This window comes from Amblyomma americanum, chromosome 4 (assembly GCF_052857255.1).
Source record: "Amblyomma americanum isolate KBUSLIRL-KWMA chromosome 4, ASM5285725v1, whole genome shotgun sequence".
Taxonomy (NCBI): Eukaryota; Metazoa; Arthropoda; class Arachnida; order Ixodida; family Ixodidae; genus Amblyomma; species Amblyomma americanum.
The window spans coordinates 125,110,237-125,132,337 of record NC_135500.1 but is presented as its reverse complement, the minus strand read 5'-3'; the positions used below and the strand labels follow the sequence as shown (position 1 = coordinate 125,132,337).

General features: G+C 45.9%; 1 protein-coding gene across 1 annotated transcript; it reads right to left on the bottom strand.

The window, feature by feature from the left end:
• Positions 1–2,111: 2,111 nt before the first annotated feature.
• LOC144130348 (isatin hydrolase-like) lies at positions 2,112–21,647 on the bottom strand. Its single transcript, XM_077664278.1, has 4 exons — positions 21,492–21,647; positions 18,795–19,021; positions 5,354–5,618; positions 2,112–2,471 (listed from the first exon to the last, which is right to left on the bottom strand). The coding sequence occupies exons 2-4, from the start codon at positions 19,019–19,021 to the stop codon at positions 2,157–2,159; spliced, it is 807 nt and encodes a 268-aa protein (XP_077520404.1). The 5' UTR covers positions 21,492–21,647; the 3' UTR covers positions 2,112–2,156.
• Between the last annotated feature and the right edge of the window lie 454 nt (positions 21,648–22,101).

Genomic DNA, 22,101 nt, shown 5'->3' with positions numbered 1-22,101 from the left:
CCCGCATGCGAGGCGGATGCTCAACCACTCGGCCACCGCTGCGGTCCGAGTGAAAAGGGGTATCCTGCAGAAACAGTGAGAAGCACAGCATTGAGTCATTACTTTTGGTTCGGTTTTATCGGAGTTCAACGCACCAAAACGACTCAGTCTATGAGGGACGCCGTAGGGACAGAGAAAAGACGTATGGAATAAAACAGTGTTCGCTGTAAGATGGAGTGAAAGGGGTTGAACACTCTTTAAAATATGATCAAAATGGGTCTTTTAAAACCTTTAACGTCGTTTTGCTCCCATTAAAATGATAAAACTGAACCCTTCTTTGCATAAGGCACAGTTAAGCTTTATGCGCGTTCGCCACCACGCTGCGATCCGCCGTCTAAACATAGCCCGTCTTCACAGCCGCTCGCTAGTCGGAGCAGCGATGCATCGCGGCTATGTTTAGGGCTGCCAAGCGGCGGCCCAAGAAGACCGAGCCACGGGGACAACAGATCCCGAGCGAAAGGGTTATTTGCGAGAGAGTTGAAGCGGCCCGTTGTTTCTCGTCGGCAGCAAGGTCGCCCTCGGTGGGAGCTCGCGGAATACGACAGCATGTCGTCCCTCTAACCGCTGTTCCGTCGAGACATAGGTTAACCGGCTGATGCATGGTTTTCAAGTGACTTTGGCGGCGTACTACGCGTGAAGGAGGAACTTGTTTGCTGCAGCATGCCGCAGAGACGTCTATACCGAGATAGCTTTTCAGAGCACTTTAGAATTAATATCTCGGCGCGGGCTAGTCGGTGATCGTGTTTTTTCATCTTCGTCCTAGATTCTTTTGGCGCTGCCGCTTTCCTTCATGAAGCACTTAGCAATTACTTCGCATTTGACTGCTTCTCTTCAAAACTCAACAAATACGCTTGGTGCTTAAGCGAACAACCAACGCCAATTACAGACTGCAATAAAGTCAAAATATCTTCTCGGTTACCACTACGCAATTCGCTGCACGCGTCTAAGCGAACCTCGGTATTGGGAAAAAGTGATGAAGGCCGACCGGTGCAGTGCAGTAGCTCCAATAAAACTTGTTGCGTCGCTGGACTAGTTGGTGACACGTACTTGAATGAAAAAAATAGCGCAAAAAGGACGACCACAAAGGGATGACACCACAAACACAGACGATAAGTAGCGTTCTGTGTTTGTGGTGTCTTCCTTCGGTTGTCGTTCTTTTTGCGCTACCTTTTATTCAAGCATGCAACAGGTCGTCTTCCGTTTCTTAATTCACTAATTACAAAAAGCGGCAAACTAGCCATTTGCGTTTCAGTGGCCATATCGTTAACAAGCCGCGCAGCCTGCCCACGCATGGTAAATTAAAAATTTTGATCTCCGGACGAATTTTCTGTTCCTAAATTATTTTGTAAGCTTATGCTTCCAAAATGCTTATGCGCTTTGCGTGTTATGTGGACCTTTGCAGCATAAGCCCGAATCGAAGAATATGCTTTAAGTTTGAAAATAACGGGCGCGCGCACCCAGTTTACGCCTGTTCGATCAGCGTAATTCGGTCAAGCACTTCTGTTATGAAAGTTTCGCGTGTTAAACAGCACTACCGTTTTTTTTCGCGCCTAGTGGCCTTTTATAACTAATAGAAACCTGGTGCCAACATAACTTCGAAAGCCGTCCCTGGAAAAAATGGGCAACCAAACTCTGACGAGAGAGCCCGTGCGCGAAAGCCCACATGTTGTGTCCTTGAGCGGGCAATGAAAGTAATTCTCAGGTCCCATGGGGTTCAGATGCGTTAACTTCGTTTTATAGCACGTTTACATAACCGACGCCAGCATAGAGTTAGTAAAGTCTAACTCTTCATTTAAAACGTCTGTCTCAAGTAAGGTGCACTGGTGGGGCGTCGGATGTGGACAGAGAAGACCGGCGAACGTTTCTCTGCGACCAGCTTTATGAAATACACTAGAGGTGCTGCGGGCAGTTGGAGTGTGGCGACAGGGTGACGGTGGCGTGACAAATGGCAGTGTCAAGTTAAGGATGGACTCGTTCTGGGCAAAGGCGTGAGTGGCATGACCCGGCATAAACGACGCGGTCACGCCACTGACAAGCTCGAGCTTTCTCCCTCGACATCAAAGTACGACATGTTTTGCAATGCGAATCCTTTATACAACGCGGCAATTGGACATCATTCAAGGTAAGAGGGCGACGACGCGCGTGGGGGCGCCACCGGCACCGTCGATCTTCATGGGCATGACGATGGCGTGAGCGCCGACGGGCGGTACGCTGCGCAGATCGGCCAGGTTCTCCAGGATGTAGACGTTGGCAGCGCCCAGCAGGTGGTGCGACCGAGTGTCGCCGTAAAAGTCCACGGAGGCCGTCTCGATGCCGACGCCGGCCAGGTTGCGCTGCCTGGTGAGGAACTCGACCGTCGCTGGCTCGATGGCCGGGAAGTGGCGCAGGCCGTACTGGTCCAGGCCGTAGAAGGCATTCCGGTTGTGGTAGTACTGCACAGAAGAGGACGTCCGAAGCGCATTGGTCACCTATATTGTTCGATCATTCGATGCAAACTAGAAAAATTTTCAAAAGAAAAAGCGAGCACTAGTGCTTTTGAGTATTCAGGTAAAGTGAAAATAAAACACATTTAACGCCGAGAAATCTCCTCTCCTCTTGCAGCAAGGTTATACGTTGTGGTTGACCTTCCTGCTGATTGCGTTTTTATTCGGTATTGGAAGCAATGCAAAATGTATCCAGTCAGAGCAGAGCGGAGCCTCAGATTTGTGTAAGCGAGAATAAGCCACGTGCCACCACTTTGCACTGATGCGATACTTTACAATTGCTGTAAAACTCACCCATAAACTTGGTGTTTGTGTCACGCGACCACGGATTTAGTATATCATGGTATCGCCGACGAGCAACATATTAAATGGATATGTTTCTCTCGAGGCCATGGAGGAAAAAATACAATTCGGAGGCAACTTGCAGTCACGCAGAAAGCTTTAAAACCTTTATAAACGCCGTTCTTCTGTATTTTTGGAAAAAATTTTTTTTAGTGAACAAGCGAAGAAACAATATAAAATGTAGCCAGCCAGCTGCCTGTATGTAGTATAGGAGCGAGGGATGCTAAGATCGCTGCGTACACATTATAGCATCCAGACCATCAAAGTTCGCCCATTTGGTGACACTTGGACTCTGCCTACGTGTGTTCGCCTTCGCACATCTCTTTATTTATTTGTCCATTCATTAATTTATTTACCCACAGCCCCTTGTCTGGCGTTACAGCGGGGAGGTTAAAGAGTAAAAATGCAACAAGAAAGTACAATACAATGTTTATGAGCAACAGTCAAACCAAGTATCATCACAAATTTTAGGCAAAGGTTTGGTTATCTATAATACTAATTACCAGCGATGAGCGACCATTCGAATCGCGCGCAGTCTCCGGAAAGAATGAATTTTTAAACAGCTCACTTTTACATCTGTAATCTCTAACTTTACGTTCGTGGTCGACACGCTCAGGCCTATCAAATGGTGGCAAAATATATTTTTCGCGTTGAACACCAACTTGATTGTCATAAATATTATGGAACAGTTTAGATCTAAATTTTCTACACCGTGTCTCCAGAGGCTTCCATTTGAGCTCCTGTTCACATTCGTTACACTGACTTCTCGGTCGCAGCTGCCAGGAACATAATGGGCTGCTAAGTTTTGGACTCTTTCGAGCTTATTTCTATCTAGATTTGTCTGTGGGCCCCATACAGTACATTCATATTCAAGAATCGATATAATGTAAGTTTTATACAGGAGGTCTTTGGTTTGATCTAATGTTCTGGTTAGCGCTACACATAACCCCCTCCCCCCCCCCCCCCCCCACGCTACATGGTCATATGCAAGGCAACCTTTCTTTCTTATTGAGTAATTTTGTAACACTACGCTTCCCTCATTTTCCTGGTGCCTTTTTCTCTATATACGACGTGGCTGTTCCCGCAGCCTGTTTCGTGTTGCACTCTATCCGATGCAAATCGAGGTTAACACCCACCTCGCCCCATTAATTCTCTGCAACTTCGGCTGGCGTCCAACACCCCACTGTTGCGACTGCCCGCAGATCAAGTGGGGCACAGAACTCACTTTGCACACATCTAAAGTTGTACTCGCCTCCTTCTGTTTTCCATACCCGCTATCTTCATTCAGAGAAGGAAGTAGATTTGGGCAGGTTGGTAATTCACTGCTACTCGGGAAGCATAGCGCGGGAAGAACGAAGGGATAGCGCTTGTCCCGTCTTGTCTTCGTCCTTCGTATAGCCACACAAGATCAGGCAGTCTACACTGACGCCACTCTGTACCCGTGGACTCGTTGCCAAAGCATCAAGAAAATGGTATCGGTTGTCACAACAAATGAGGGTGGCCTCATCAGCGGCGCATCCGCGAGAGATGGGACGATAACTGAGGCAGAGGAGATCGCCGTAGCTCTAGCGGCAGCCGAGGGTTATCGCACCAACAAATCTCTCAGAATCATAACAGATTCCCAAGAAGCGTGCAGACGCTACATGGTAGGAAGCATAAACAAGAAAACACTAAGGATTTCCTTGAAAACGCAGTGACCCAACGAAAAGATCCACCATAGGATCTACTAGGTACCAGGACACGCCGAAGTTGAAGGCAATCTGAAGGCGGACAAGCTAGCTCGCGAGCTTACTATCCGAGCTGGTGCATCAAATGCCTCGGACGGCCCGGAGATAACGGTAGAGCTCACGTACGCAGCTATCCTCAACCTCTCAAAGGCAGAAGACGCAAATATCCCCAGCCACATCCTCTGCTAACTCAATATGAAGCGACATGTCGGAGAAGACTCCAAACAGGAACCTTCCACAACCTTCCCATTCTACATAAGATGTACCCGGATCAGTATAGGGATACATGTCCGTGGTTCGGGGCAACCCCCACGCTGTATCATATCACATGGGAATGCATACACAATGTAGCTTTCCGAGGTAACAAAGAGCCAAATGCGGAGCAGTGGGAGGACCGGTTTACCAGCAGCCAGCTCAAGGTCCAAAGAGACCTAGTGAGCCACGCATGCCGGATGGCCAGGGACAGTGGGGCTTTGGACTAGGGGCGCCAACCACGCTCAGCCTGGAAGACATCGGCAATCTTCGGGCGAGCAGCAAGACTCCTTTATTAGAGCAATAAAGTTTATTCACTCACTCACTCGTCCTTCATTCTTCCCGCGCTATGCTTCCCGACTTCCTTTAGAGAGCGCTGGTTTTTATTTGGACTCGGCGAATCATCAACCTGTCTTTTTTTAAAAGCACCCATTAGTTGCCTCTAGTGAAGTTATTTTACTTCCTGACGCGTTGCCTCTCGGAGCCGTCCTGACCGGCACATGCGAGTACCTTAGACCACCCGGAGCGGATGAGTAGCAAGCAGTTGTTGGGCAGTTGTCCGTTCTGGGCCTCCCAACGCAGCACCTCGGCGACGGGCATGAGGTAGCTGGCGTTGCGCGCCGCCTCCTCCTGGACGTCGATGAGTGCGATGGGCACCATGAGAAGCCGGTCAAGCGGGATCTCGGAGGCCGACCAGCCGCGCTTGTTGTAGTGCCGAGGCGCGTCCATGTGCGTACCGCCGTGCGTGGGCGTCGAGATTTCGTCCACCAAGACCCTGCACCGCACGCGAGGGGCACGCGCGTGAGCACAAGCTGCTTAAGAGAGAGCGTTGTCGGGCAAGTCGGTCAGACATTTCAACAAAGCGTGCTGCGCACACAAACAAGGACGAGAAGGCTAACATAACAACCGCATGTTGTGTTAACCTTCTAGTCCTTGTCTCTGTGTGCGCAGTACCCTTTGTTGAAAGAGCTCAAGCTGCTTGCAGGAATAATCAGCTCAAAAAAGCAAGTCGCATAGCAAGCGTTACTTGTTCTCACTGGAAAGACTGTGGCAACTGAAAAAAAGAAAGCGGATCAATCTGTTTTTTCTGTTGAAACAGTAGACAATTAACAACCGCCAAGGGAAGATCTCTTATCTGCTGTCGGCTGGAACATAATGCTGAACTATCTACGAAATGTGACAGTTATTTGTATATTTCGAGGCATTCGGGATCCAGCCAGTACCGTTAGGCCTAGGTGCCTATGAGGTTCTGTTCTGCATCTACTCATTCTCTTTTTCTTACGTCACGAATAATGTCAGTGCGCTATTTTTGAACGTTCAAGGTCATACGCCATGTTATGGCAGCCAAAGGAACTACAAGCACTTGTTCCGAATTCCTTGTAATATCTATTAAATTCAACCTTGAACAAGTAGCAGTTCACCGGGAAGCCGTGCCTAACTATGTTTTAGTTCTAAGGTGCGAGAGATAAGGGGCACTGCAGTGCATTAAGCAAGCCCTGTATTATCATACCCAGAGGTATAGTAAATATGGCCGTTAGTAAGAGTTGGTGCCGTTTGTTGCGTGCACATAGCTCTAAAAATACTAAATATCCCACTACTTTTTTTTTTTGCCAGATGCGAGTGAAAGGTTTTGTGGCATACTATCGGCGCTTGGCTTACCCGTCGTTAAATGACGAGCGCTCTAGCTTACGACAGGAATAAACGCAGATACGTGCCGTAGGCGCCACAACGAAGCAATTGCTGCCACAAGAAAAAAAAAAGTCTATTTCGTCACCAAGAGTAGAGGTAAGCATGAAACGCATAACGGCAAGAGCATAGCGCATTCCAGGGCGGTTCAAAGATGGTGGTAGCCGCGCTCGGGTACTGGCCATGTCCTTTGACTGCTAACTTTTCCCCCTCCGCCCTCTTCTTTTCGTCAACCTTTAGGAAGCACGCATGGTCTCCCCGGCTCCTTTCGAGGCTTGAGGAGCTGTCGCCATCATTCGTTTTTCTTAAGCAGGAAAGCGCCGCTGTGGTTCAGTAGTTAGGGCGCTCGGCTACTTTGCTAAGAAATTTGCTAAGAAAGGCAAAAAAGCCTGTTAATTAAACCATTCATTTTATCACAACAATGTTTTATATAGCTCTAGGCTGAGGAGGACTGAGATTAGACGTAGCCGTTGAGAGAGTATAGTTTTCAACTGTTTCATCTGCTAGCGGCAGTAATATTCCATGCAGTGAAGAAATTATCTTACAAAACCCGACAAAAATCTCAATTTAGGCACTTTTTTCCTGCAGCCATTTAGAAAATCGCTGTATTCTTCGCTGCGGAATTTTATGTTATTTCTTTTAAACCCTTGCTGTTCGTCTGAGTTAATGAAGGTCTAAGTGCAAGCGCTAAAAAGTATTCTTAATTTTTGGTGCTAATTGCTAATTTTTTTTTCTGCGAAGTCATGAAGACGGCACCGGACTCTGCCTAGGACCGAAGAAAAGGGATGCCGCCAGAGAACGGAGAGTAGCGACCCGTCGTCTTGGGGGCCGACTCGAGACAAGCGGAGAGGGTGCAGTGACAAACGGCTTGTTTCTCCATTCCCCCCTCGACTGATGTGGCGGACAAAGCGACGGCGGAAGTCAAAAGACATGCTGCGAAGAAAGTGTGTAAACATGAACGCATCGTGCTCTTGTATTACAGTTTTATTCTTGCTTTTCCATTGCCGGTGTGATTTAATTGTTGTTATGCAGCATCGAACCCCAAACGTAAAGGATTGTCAACAATGTAATCATACCAAACACTCTAAACAAGTGAATTTCATCGGCTTCAAGAGAATAAAAAAGCGCTCAAAAAACGATGAGGGAACCGAAGCAACGTTGTGGCTGGTTGTTTTCAACAGCTGTTCCTTCATTTATCAAGTAGCCAGGCATTTACCGGGAGTTTTAAACAGTCCTCAACCGTCAGGCACGCGTGAGACTATTCAGTTAAAGATTGGTACAGTTTTAACTTCGTTCGCTCGAGTAGACGCGCGAAAGCATGTGATTATTCTGACTGGCTCATGGTTTTGCTTCGACCCGCCGCGGTGGCTCAGTGGTTAGGGCGCTCGGCTACTGATCCGGAGTTCCCGGGTCGAACCCGTCCGCGGCGGCTGCGTTTTTATGGAGGCAAAACGCTAAGGCGCCCGTTTGCTGTGCGATGTCAGTGCACGTTAAAGATCCCCAGGTGGTCGAAATTATTCCGGAGCCCTCCATTACGGCACCTCTTTCTTCCTTTCTTCTTTCACTCCCTCCTTCCTCCCTTCCTTACGGCGCGGTTCAGGTGTCCAGCGATATACGAGACAGATACTGCGCCATTTCCTTTCCCCAAAAACCAATTATTATTATTATTATTATTATTATTATTATTATTATTATTATTATTATTATTATTATTATTATTATTATTATTATTATTATTATTATTATTATCACTAACAATGAGTGATCGGCCAAGAATTTGGTACCCAAATGTGCAGTTCAGCGAACCATGCATGGAAATTAGCTACTGTGTCAACAAAACGCGGAGCACGCGTTTTTGAGACAATCAAGAGCTGATTATTTTAAATACCGCCAGTTTCTATTTTTTTTGCCAGTTGGAAAAAAAATTTTAATCTCTTGGTAAAGCAACACCTCTGTAACTGATATTATTTGTAGTTTTACTCACACCGCTGCACTTCATACATCTGTGTATAAATTTTCATATGAAAATGGGCGTTCCTCAATGTTCGCTTCATTTTCTCCGCGGCGCTCTCTTTAAGCACTTCTCTGTAGTTTTATTTCATTACTTGGGCTATAATTAACAGATATTTGTCTCGGGATTGCCGTGTGACCTCCACATAGCATTATTATACTTATGCCAATATAATAAGCAATAACTTCATCTTACTGCTTTAAACACACAATGCAATGAGGGGTTAACTTGGGAAAACCGGACAACATATGCCGTATCTGAGTAAAAACTTGAGTAGTTTCCCCAATTAAAACAATGAAGACGTGATGGCTGCAATACTGTGAAATAGATCGTCGGCACCTCGCAACGAAAATATGGACGAGGCGTAGAATGTCACCCTAGCGAGTGGAGAACGCCATGTGTGGCTGGTGAAGAGGCAAGGGGCAGATTTTTGTGTGCGCTTACATTAGCTCGGGCGTGCGTCGATGTGTTGAAGTGCTCTCTTATTCCTCAACCGCTCATCTTTAGAACCAAAGCCCTACTTCACGGGGTGTAACCAGCTCCCCGAGTTTGTGTTAAGCCTGAGCTTGAGGGTAACGTTGGCTAAACCTAGCATAGCAACAGCCCATGGAGAAATAATATAAATGTTGCCGCAAATAGGTTTCGAACCTGCGGCGCTGCGAACAGATCATCTTCGTAGGCCACTGCACGAAAGCATCATGTTATATCCGCAGCCGATCACGCCTCGTGTTGACCTCCAACACACTCTCGCGCTGTGCGTTGCACGTCATCGTGTTCATCAACTGATACTATTACCGAACTAATATCGTCGCCAGAAGTGCCGACGAACTAGCAAAACAAAAGAATGTGTCAACCAGGCTAAACATATGATTCCGCACGCCTACTCGGTTTAACTCCGTTAAAACCCTACCACTTTTTTTGCGCTTGTGCAGACTCAGGATTATTTTCCCTTAAAATAATGCCTTATCATCGCTGGAGGTAATTTAATAAAATAAAATAAGTACAAAGCGGTTTATACGAGCTACGGCTTTGTTGTAGCATGCGGTTATCCAACGAGCAGAACATGTTAGGCAGCGACAAGACGGCAGTGTGGATACTGCAAGAGAGAGAGAGCGGATTATTCTGACTGCGCTTTCACGAATGACATATCGCAACCGTTCTAACAGTCTCAAATAATCTGACAATCACTAACCAGCGAGAACCCAGAAAAAAATCTTCAAGAAGCACGAAGCTAGAGAAAAAAACGACGGTACGCAATGGTCACCAGTGTAACTAACAGCTGTTCATTCCGTATTTTTATATATTTTCCCCGCTCCTATAACCCCACGTAGTCACATATACCAGGTGTCACAGGAAATACTTTCAAAATTTTTCAAAAATAGGCTTTTTGCGGTAAAAATCTAGCGTTGGGCGCATAGTTATTACCAGTGTTGACGGACACCGCGGAAAGCCGGTGATTTGTCTTAAGTAGTAAGCTGGTTAACTAATTTCTGATAACTAAAATTTTAACCATCACAGATAAGCAACTGGTTGCATTTAGAGATTTGTAGCCGACCGTTAGTAATAGCGATATCAGTTTTTTGAATTTTTAAAACATGGTTATCCTGCCGCTTTGGCTCGACAAGATGTGGCTGCATGGTGCGAAAAAAAAAAAAAGAAATGAGCTTTCGAAAGCATGCAGGCAAAGCAACCCCTCCAGTGCACGTAACTAGGCGCAAAAGCCAAATTTTTTCGAACCACAGCGCCAAGGGTAATCGTGTTTTCGAAATTCTAAAAACTGATATGGCTATTACTGACGACCGGCTACAAATCTCTATTTGCAACTATGCGCCTAACTCTACTAGTAAAAAAGTTAATGATCAGAAATTAGATAACCGGCGTAGTACTTAAGACGATTCACCATTTTTCTGGTGTCCGCGGACACTGGTAATACTATGCCGCAAAAGCCATATTTTTACCCGTAAAACCATATTTGTGAAAATTTCCGAACGTGTTCGTTGAAACACCCCGTACAGAAATACAAGGCGCCTATAACGTCTCTCCAAACCTTCCATATATGAGGAATGGCTGCCATCTACTCAATGCATGCTTATCTCTCTTAAAGATTTCCCTTCCGTAGACACGCTCTCACGAGATGAATTTATTTCGTGGTATGTATGACGCATGCGGCTCTTCCACATTCTCATCACAGGTGGACTTATTTTAGAGGCGCGGATGTCAGCCTTTATTAGTGAGGCTAATTGCGTGAGTGAATTCCCTCTTTCGCTGTTCTTTTTTTTTCTTTTAACGGGAGAGCGTTAGTGTACCCCGTGTCGCGAAAAAACTGACCGGCGTCGGCACTAGCGAGCGTTTCAAGCCTCGCAGCTGGAGCGGTCGTATGCTCTCCGGCAACCTAGGCGGGCCTCCTCGGTCACGTGACCTTGTCGTGTCATCACAACCTGTCCACAGTTTTGTGAGCAAACCGACCACCGTGGCAAGTGGCAGTTAAAGTAATGATTAGTCGCGAGAGGTTGCTCGGGAAGGAGAAACCCGGGTCGGACAAGCCCCACTGCCGGCAGCACCTGCCATCGCAGAGCAGTGACGCATTGTTTAACCGCTGCACCAATAAGGCAGGAGCGGTATGTGGACGCACAGCGGAATATTTATGTTAACTCGAAAATGACCAGTTCTGCCTAAGTGGGCATTAAGAAATTAACGCTGTCGCGTCATAATTTTAAGGCGCAGCATAAGTGTCACTTCTAGTTTTTTTGTTTGCTTGTTTGTTTGTTTGTTTGTTAGATATTTGAAAAGCTGAGCCTTCATTTCCATTTTATTATTAATTGCCAAACGCTGACGTCTGCTTGAAAAAATTCTCTATCAATCTCTAAAGAAGTTGTTGAAATGCTTATTCGGTCATACTTACAATATGCCCCGAGGAGAGGAATTTTCTCTTGTTGCTGCAGCTCTAAAGCCCTGCTCCAGTAAACCCCCTTTTTTCATTCCTTTGCAGAGGTGACACAACCTATCGTACACGGCGTGCGACAGAGCCCTATCGCGATGGAAACCAAGTAGCCGACGGACGGCTAAACTTAGTAAGACTTCCTTCACGGCAGCGTACTACGGGGTGCCAGTGCATGCCAGCTATGTTTAGGACATCGCGCGGCTTTCACTTGAGAAACAAGACAAAAAGGAAGAAATAACAACACAAGCCGAAGGGGTTATTTTCCGAGTGGGCGATGCTCCCTTTCTTGTGTGCGTTGTCGGGGGCTCCACTGAATCTTTACGGCAAGAGTGCGAAGAGCCATTGCAGTCTTACTTTCATATCCCCCTGCGGGTTAAGCAGGGAATCGAAAAGATTTTTCACAAACGTTCCGTTAACAAAGTTTTTCGACGCTCATGCTAACAGGTGTTCACACTCAAGAACAGGTTATGTTTAAACTCATTATCAATCGATATCGAGATCAATGTCGCCAATAAAACACAGGGAGAGTGAAGATGAGTAATACGTTTCAAAAACTGCTGTATTGAAGAAACATTCTTCAACATAAAATTGGTAGCGTAAACGGATTAAAAAGCACTAAAACGCGGTTTTAACCATACGCACTAAACTGCAAAGCTAATTTAAACGAAAGCTCACCGCAAAACCTCTTGTTATTCGGTATGGCTGCAACCGTCGATATTTTTGTCTGCACGGTTCGGCTGGCTATTCTCGGCAAATGCCGTTAAATGTTCTTTTCTATTGATATTATCTAGCAAAGCTCGTCAAGGGTATGCCGCGCATTTCATATTAGCTCACTTTTTGCAGCTTTCTTAATGCAGTAATGCATTGAAAATCGATAATCAGGACTCTAGATGTCGGTCACATCCATGGCTCACTTTCAGAGCTCAACCATTTTTGTACACCCAGCTTTGCCTACAACGTTGAGCACGCAGAGGGAATTGGGTGTAGCGTTTCTGCACAAAGCGTACTCTGCACACGAGGCCACGCATAGCGAGCGCATACTGCGTACATGATGACGCAGTTGGGAGGACAGATTCTACCAAGCCCCCGTTGGCTTGGAAACACGGGATAAGGATGAAGTAATCGCCGAAGAAGATACCCTGCATAAAATGCAAGGGGTTCATGGAGACTCCAGGAACGAAAACAAGAAGAGCAAAGGAAAGGTTCTATAATTCGTCACTCCCGAGGTCTTCGGATCGACCAGGCTGATTAATTTACAGGTGGGATATAAAAAAGGCCAAGATAAAGAAAAAGAAAACAAAAGTCCCGATTAATGCATGGGTTTCTATAGGAACCACCTTAAAAATATGAGCATAGGGTAGCAGCGGTAAGTGTCGCACGGCAACTTCAGCCGCTTCTGTATGGGTGACGCTAAGCGCTGCAGGAAGGTAGAGTCGCTCTGCAAAGGAAGGCGCCTTGATGCAAGCGCGCGTGCCGCCAGCCGAATGACGGAAAACTTGCCGGTAGGAAGGCGTCATTTTGTATCCCATTACGGAGATTAGAAGTTCCAGATTTTCGCCTCAACTAAAGCTTCCACAGCTAGCGGTATTTTACACGGTGTCCTGGCCCGTCCTAGCCCGTGTCCTATCCAAAAATGCTGCCACCTGGAGCAAAATTGCAGCGATGTGAAATTGCGTCACCAGCGTAAAATTGCGTCTGAGTACTAAAATGGCGTAGTTGTCACTACCCTACGAATTGTATACAAGGTTACGAGTAAAGGAAAGATGCCTGCATACCTGCAGTATAGTCTTGTCTAGCATTCGAGCAAGTCCCTGCCAATATTTTTGTCTTAAACTACGGAGCAATTAATAATAATAATAATAATAATTGGTTTTGGGGGAAAGGAAATGGCGCAGTATCTGTCTCATATATCGTTGGACACCTGAACCGCGCCGTAAGGGAAGGGACAAGGGAGGGAGTGAAAGAAGCAAGGAAATTGCTCCCGAACTGAAATTTACTCCATCTTGGGGAAAAGGAGGAAATAGACATTGGTCTATTTTCGTCTTGTTTTTTTCCGTTTTGTGCTTCATTTTTCGTTCTTTTTTTTCTCGTTTCATTTGTACCTTTTCTCATGAAAGCCTCAATTAAACTTAGGTCCGCTTCACTTTGCTTTCGCTTTCCAAGACTCGCTGTAAGTACCAGCTTGTACAACCTGACCTGAATTGACGGAGCGCTAACTAAATCAACAGCGGCTCAGCGCAGCCACGAGATTACGAACCAACAATTAACGAGGCGACGCGCTTTTCTGCTCTCCTGCCGGCATTTCTCTTCTTATAGGTATAGTAACTGCGCGGCACAGTCGACGGTAATTGATCGTCTCTTCATCATTTCAGGTTATGTTGTTCAATCCTGTACGTGCTTGATGCGGATAGACACTTCGCATTATGTGTGAGTGCTTGCGTGAGTGCTTATGCGCGCGCACACACAGATTCCGGCGAAATGCTCTGTAGGTGGTTTATTTTTTGTATCTAATAGACTAAATGGGCAATGGGCGTGCTCGCTGCTATTACGCTTCGCGACACGTGGGCATTCTCTCTCGGCTACTTGGCTTTGTAAGCCTGCGCAGCTGTTTTCCTCTGAAGAGAGGAGTCACAAGGAAAAGGAAAATGGTGGCCACACTTATAGCAACGCTATTATCGGACACAGCAAGACATGAGCTTTCGTGCCTGAAAACAAGGAAAGGACGAAGGGCTGTGCCGTCCTTGTCGTTCTGACTTGAGCGCCTGTGATCTTATGCCCGCCGTTTATAAAACCTTTGTAAACTGTGCTTATGCCGCCGGAAGCAACGCTTCTAGGATTGAAGGGACACTGATTGCAACTATATTTAATTATTGTTCCCAGTAAAAAGTGTTTACCTGGCTTTCTATGGTGACGCTGACATTTATCCGGAGCAAAGACAGATTTATGTGCGAGAAAGTTGTATTTAAAAAGTTCCCACCAGTAACCTAAAAGAACGGGTTGTCCCCCCTTTTGATCTGAATGGCGGTGTAGCGTAGCCCCTCAGATCCGAGTCAAAAATTAGTGTCGACTCACACATTTAAGTCAGCCAGTGATAACGAAGCCTGTAATTCGTTTTTTTTTGTTGTTGTCGCTGTTGTTTCTAACTTACAGAAGCTCTGTTCTTGGTCGGAGTGGCCTTTTATATTGATTAGAACACGGAACCCTATCGATATAGGCCAAGTTTACCGGTCCTCGGCGTCCCTGTAAGACCAATCGTTCTGATCAGTTAGCTCCTACGCAGTGTTGCTAATATAAAATAGGATGTATTTTTACAGTTCGCGGTACTGGTTTGATTTATGGTCTATGGGGGTTTAACGTCCCAAAGCGATGAAGGTACGGGGGACGCCGTAGTGAAGGGCTCCGGAAATTTTGACCACCTGGGGTTCTTTAACGCGCACTGGCATCGCACAGTACACGGACCTCTAGAATTTCGCCTCCACCGAAATTCGATCGCCAAACCGCATCTTTCGGGTCAGCAGCCAAGCACCATAACCACTAAGCCCTGTACAAGTGTATGCGTAATCTCCCAGCGCTTTCATTTAGGAAGTAGTTGCTCGTTAATACCGAAGTTAAACAGAACAGAGACTGGCATTAAAACTGTGCGTAGAAAGAAAGTCGAGGTGTCCATCCACAAGTATAGGTAACGGCTCACTACCCTGCACCTGTTGGAAAAGAAGATAGGGTGCGATGAAGGCACCGCGAACAAGAACACACGTATATCGCACTGGCTTGGAGCTTTATTCTCCCAGCGTCCTAGGTTCATTACAGAACTGCATTATGCGAAAAGTGACTGACACTAACTATTTCCCCTACACACCTAATGCGTTAGTGTCCGACAGCAAAGAAAGCACAACAAAGCAGCGGTTCCTGTCTTTCGCGTTCATCGGAAGCCAACAAGTCCTCCAGACAAATACGTGCCTTGATCCCCATGGAGAAATAGCCAAGTGTCAGAGAACCCAATATTGCGGACTCAGCCAAAAGCTCAGAAAGCTCTCCAAGAAGTCTGAATGTCAGTCGCTATTTCCTTCTTTTATTATTATTTATTTTCAACATACTGCCAGCGCAGAGGGGTTTTTACAGGAATGGGCGGGTATAAATTGACAGTTCTCAGCAATTTCATTTTTGCCAACGGTTGAGAGCTACAACAAAAATGCAGAGTAGCTAGAAACAAATACAAAGTTGCAAACAACATCAACAATGAGTGAAAAGAATTGCTTCCCCAGCAGTCTCAGGACAGAAAACATCAACAAAGAATGAAAGAAGGGCTGCCTTTTTAGCAATCTCAGGATGGTTTATCAAACTTTCTCTGCGTGGTAATGCACTGATGTACTCATTCCTCGGCAAATAGACTGCGGAAAGAACAAAAAACACATGTAAGTGCACGAAAATTCTGATAATCTATTTTGGCAAATGTGCCTAGTCTGGTGAGCAGATTTAAAGTTTATAAAATGCCAGGAAGTTAGCTGAAAGGAATTGTGAGGTAAAAGAAACAAAATAGACTGCTTCAGCTTTGCTCGGCACGCCAGAGTATGATAGCCTGCGCGGTGTAAAAGTTCACCTGGCGAGCCTGCACGCTTGTAACGGTTATAAAGAAAACGCAGATTTCCTTTGAATCATTTCGAGCCTGCAGATGTTACCTTTTGTGTGCGGCAACCAGAATATATTCGCATATTCCAAGATCACCCGCCTAAGTGTAACGTGAACAAGGTATTTAATTTAAGAAGTCGAATGCCGCAAGGCTCCCTTAAAAAAAAAAAAAAAAGCTCCTACATCAGTGTGTCGGCTGCCTGTTTCCCATCCACTTTCCGGGTCAAGCAGGAGGAAATTACTCCTAAATAACGATGGTCGGTGACGCTACGAATGGCGGACTTATGAAAGGAATAAGAAAAATCAAGCGTTCTATTTTTTCTTTGTAACACACGTTGAAAACGTTTTGTCCTATTTGATCGACTACTGTATGTCATTACACCGATGCACTACTTGCCTTAATGCACTGTTGAGTTTAATTTTGTCACAGTTATCCTTGAGTTCTTTATTAACCATTTCAAAGTTAATTGAATTTGTTATGGCATTTATGAATATCAAGAATAGGAGCGGAGCTAGAAGAGTACCCTGAGGTCCACCGGAAACAGAGCAGGATCTGAAAACTACACGAACTGCCACCTGCCAGGCAAATAATTACTTGTTCGGTGCGTCACCGGCACTCCTCCAAGTGCGTGGCCAAAAGAAAAGTAGCTTTGCGTGAGAGACCCTATCGAAAGTTTTTGATAATTAGAGAAAGTGTATAATCTAAGACTAGTTATCAGGGGCTTGCGCATGGTTACGAATAATTTCTGCTAGTTGAGTACCGGTGGATGCCGTGGTGCGGAAGCCATGCTGTTTTGGACGAACTAAATTATTATTTACGACAAATTCTCTAACCAACCTCAACATAAGATGGTCAAGCATTTTGCAACATATACAAGTTAAGGACCTATACGCCGGTAAAGTGACCGGGGGGGGGGGGGGGGGAGGGGGGGAATGCAGCCTGACTGATCGATTGGGATAAAGCAATTTTCTGTTCTACTAGGAGGCAGTTCTTACATACTTATTTTGAGTATTTCAAATACATATACTTGCTGATTGATTTTCGGTGCAGTGTTAAGAAGCCGTCCGCTTCTTAAAACGCCATTGGTGCCTCGAATGATGCCCTTTAAGCGAATGATGCCTCGACTCAAGTCTATCTGCCCTTCTTTGTAATTAAGCATCTCATCTCTTTAAGAATAACACAATGCTTGCATTCAGAATAAGCACGATTATGTTGTTCTTGCACCCTGACGGTCCAGGAACCCAAGCAATCAGCGACGGGTAACATGCAAAACGATTACAAGTACACATGCGAGCCGTTTGTTAACGGTATCATTTCCAAAAGCGCTGCTCGAGTGGTGAGAACGGGTAATCACGGCTGGTTCGGAGGTTCGCGTCGCGCTCGGCCACCCACCCTATGATGGCCGGAGCTCGGCCTCACCTTTGCGGTGCTGCTTCGCCGATGTCCGCATCCCGAGTCATGTCCGCTCGATCGCCTTGGATCAAGAAGCCGTGCTCGAGTGAACTGAGGGTTCTGTGAAGTTTGAAAGCTCGAACCCTGCTACACACACCAGCGCTTCATTGCGACGGGTGCAGGTGAAGCGGTTGCGAACTTAGCGCGACCGAGCCAAGACGAAGGCTTCGGTAGGCCCTGCTGGTATCTGTCATAAGGAATCATACCACACTAAGGGGCCGTCTCCAACCTGATTCGTTATTATGGATATAGCGACGTCGTAATGAAGTCACCGACTGCTGTGAGAGCTCGGAAAAATAAACGACTCATCTGAAAACCCTTTCCTAGAGTGAAGAAAATGCGTCAAAGTGCGTGCAAAATGCAGAGAACGTTATCTAGAGATTGAATGATGCGTTGAAGAGAACCCACAAAGTATACAGTCGTTTTAAGGATATTAAGGAAGTATTTAATTAACAGCATCGACCTGTGGGTAGTCATACGACTACAAAGAAGAGGTATTCAGGTTACTCAGGAACTTCCCAATTCAAGAAAAATTTGTCCTGTTTCGAGACGTTCTTCTTCTTTGTACGCTAGCTTAAAATTTCTGTTTGGAAGCTTTTCTTTGCGGTTTTCCTTTGTCGGTGGTCCTGATATGTTTATTTTGTAACCGTATTGTGGCGCTCATGTGAATGCTGAGTGATTACTCTTGAATGTTTGAGAGTTATTGAACCTCGCGTTTCGGAAGCAACTGTGTGATGACTGAAATAGTATTTGCCTCCTTCTAACAGGAGGACCAAGCTTGGGCTTCAAGCTAGTACGAAACTTTTCCAAACTGTGAACGCAGAATTTCGCTTTGTTTTTTTTTCCTTCTTCTCAGTCATGTCGATGGTTATATCGATTCCTCAACGTCATCCCTCCACTTTCGAAAAGAGGAGAAACAAGAATGAACTGTCGACAGATCCCAACATATCCTTGCCTACGTTCATTTAAAGAACGTATTATCTATCTAGCACATACCATCTATTGTTAGCCTTGTCCAAGAAACCATGAACCATCTCAACATATAAATAAACACGTCCTTAAGATCTAGCGGCATAGAAATGTGTTTTACATAGCCGCGTTGTACTCAGCAAGAAAGCAGCCATGCATCACCTGCCAGCACTGTCAGTCAAATGTTTGGGGGAAACCTCCAAGCTGCATAGCCTTCCTTTGCTTGAGTGGATGCCACGGAGTAATTACTCCCCTTATTACGTACCAGTCCTCGACGTCGTTGGACTGCACGGTGGCGTTGATTCGGAAGCGGCCGTCGTCGTCCCAGTAGATGGTGCGGTCGTTGTAGCTGAAGGACAGGTCCACGACCCGGCGGCCGGCCCATGATGTGGACGGATCGGCGCAGAACTGCTGGCCGAACGCGGCCCGCAACGCCGCTGCCAGAAGACTGGCGCTCACGGCCAGACGAAGGAGGACGCTTCCGCGGATCATCTGCGCGAAGAATCACACGTATCATCAGCAAGTGCTGCCCTAAATCACCTAAAAAAATTATTGTCTCTGAAATACTTTCTTTAACCATGGCGTTTTACAGCATCATTTCATCACCGTCGTCAGCAACCATACGTGTCAACATCCACAGCCGGACAACGGGTCTCGCGTTGATCTCGAATGGACCCTGTCCTGCGCCGGCGACGGGCACGTCATCCCACCAATTTTTTAAATCTTATCTAACGACCTGACTCTACTAATTCACTGTACGTGTTACCCCAAGGGCCTTCGATTATCAGTGCCGAGCATCACATGATCTTACTTCCTTGTCTTTATGTAATCATCATTATAATTGATTGATCCTGATAATTTATTGGCCGTTGTTAGGGCAACACATAAGGGCGGGGAGAGGGGGGATAGTGCGCAAAGAATAACACTGACAGGTGGGCAAACAAAAGAAATAATCAATCAGAAACAGGAAACATGACCATTACAACGTAAATAAAATGGGCTCTATGGTGAAATGAAAACGGTAACAACAATTTATGCAGTAAGATAAAGCACTAAGCGTTCTCTAAATCTTAGGTGATTACGCTCGATGACAACAGAGTCCGCCACAAGCTGACTGCATGCCTGTATCGCGGATGCCCAAAAAAATTTGTTAAAGACCTTTGTTGATCTACGTGAACGTTGGATATATATGAAGTTGAATAAAACAGATAGCATAAAATATCATCTAATTATCATAATGCTAGGTGTCACTAGATGTCACGAAGTGAGGAGCTGGCTTTCTTCGCGTATTTACATATTATCCACAACATAACATCACGGCAACATTATTTACAAAACACCGTCTTTCTGCCGACGCGAGGACGTGGCTGCACACACCGCAGGTAGTGGGAAGGAACGCGTGTGCCAAGATGTTGCGGTGAGCCGAGTGTGTCCAAGCAGGCACTTTGTCTCCGTCAATCGGTGCCTGGTCTGGCACGTGACAGTGCCGTAAATAAACTGCCTAGTAGTATGCGTTCCTCGCTACGGCACCAACGACACATAGTGGCTTTCAACAACCTAGGGAATAGAACTGACGTCACCAAGCAAGCATAAGTCCACAGCTTTCAAACATCCAAAGAATGCGAAGGTGCCCCCTGGCAGGAGTGAAGCGTATAGCGCCCTCTCCTAGCAATATGCTGGCCAGCCGTCATCACACGAGACGAAAACATAAAAACAAGAGTATTCAACTATATAACCCATCTCGTCGACTCTAGCGTATGCATTCTAACAGTTGACGACCACACAGCTGCGCCAAGTAGAGCAATTGTCACCGTAAACCAGCGGTGGAGGCGAGATCTCACTCAAGCGCGAATATTTCAGCATGCTGCAGTCGCTAAGATTTTATTGCGCGTATTTGAAGCGCGGCAACACCGTACACCTCACTCCTTGCTCTTCACGGACAGCCAAGGGGCTTGCGGAGTTTTCCTAATCAGCCTGACGCCATATCACACTTACCGTCCCCGCTCATGCGTTGTTTCACTACATTTATACGTCCCCATGACAGATTTATTCATTACCTGGCCGTCAATTGTTAGGTAAAATCTCCAATGCGGGGCGTCCGATTCTTAGTTAGAAGTCTTGTTAAAAGCACGTACATTTAAGAATTAACCAACTCGCCAAAGCGAAATTAGTAATAGGAATTTTTACTCTACTGTTGTTCTCATAAATCCATTCAAAAAAATTACCGTTCGATTTCGTGGCTTTCGATGGGCGATGACAGCCCTTTACTCGTGGGACGAAAATGTGCGCCAAAATAAGCATAAGCACGTAAGCAGTGGCACGTACTAATGGTACAGTAGACACCTTGAAGTGGCCAACTTCGCACTAAATATGAAGCAAAAAAAAGCCGCAGTTAGCATTTCATTTAAAAAAGACAAAACTAAGAAATATTTACATTTCTGTGAGCGACAGACTTTCCGACTCACGAAATGGCACTCAAAAATTAAAAAAGTGCTACGTGCTGACAGTGAAAACAAAGCTCTGAAACTTGTGGTTCAATCCAATAGGAGAGTTCATAGTTCTGAACGCTACCCTAAGCTAAATACGTAATTAATCAGAAGAAGCAGTATGTTTACCGTAAATATGCTAAACATTTGTTACAGCTGTTTAGTTATTTATTTGCGCTTAAATAGCCCTCGATCCCTTTTACAGAGTCAACATCACTTTCTTGTATTATCGCAAAGTGTAAAAAAGAAAACAAGTCCCTCCACAAATGAACGCTGTGCTCAGAAACTTATGCCGCTGAGAAAAGCCATGTTTCCTTGTGCGGTGCTGCAAAGACCAAAGCTCTCCCAAGGTGAAAAGCAGAAGCAAGCTCGTAGGAAGCGCCACCGCGTCTCAGAGACATGGCGGCCAACTCCCTGCATATTTTTTCTTACATTTTACTTTATATTGAAATCAGAAATACAAGCATCGCACTCACGTTCTGTCGGCCCTTAGGTCGCTTTTCGATGCCTGAAGCTGTTTCTTTTGCCTCCTATGCCGCACCTGACAAGCGTCCACTCAGCTTAGCGTCTTCGGACGCGGCTTCCTCGCGGAGTCCAGTTCCGGCACTGGGTGCCCGGCTGTACGGCATCGAAAGTAATGTGATTTCAGAATGCACGGCCACCGAGTCGTCCTTGGAGCAAACTGGTTCCGTGTCCATTGAAGCATCTGCTACTTACATCTGTGGCTGCTCTTCTTTTTGCACCAACAAATTGCTATTCCTCGCACGTAGCGGTGTAACGGCAAATAAATAAAGAGTGCTGAGTACTCTCCAAGTGACTCCGTGGCAGCGCATATCTGGCAAGCGCAGGTTTCTTCGCGAACGTGAGAATTTTTACCTTTCTCTTTCTTTCTTAATTTTTTTTATTTTTCTTAATACGAGATATGTATCTACTTCTAGCGCTGATATATTTCTTTATAAATTACTAGGAATCACAAATGTTTAATGTGCTGCCATGCGACGAGAACCACACATCAAACGGAGCCAGGACTATGCATATAATTGAACGTCGCCGCAAATGGGTCGGCCAGAGCGGAAGGGAGGATTT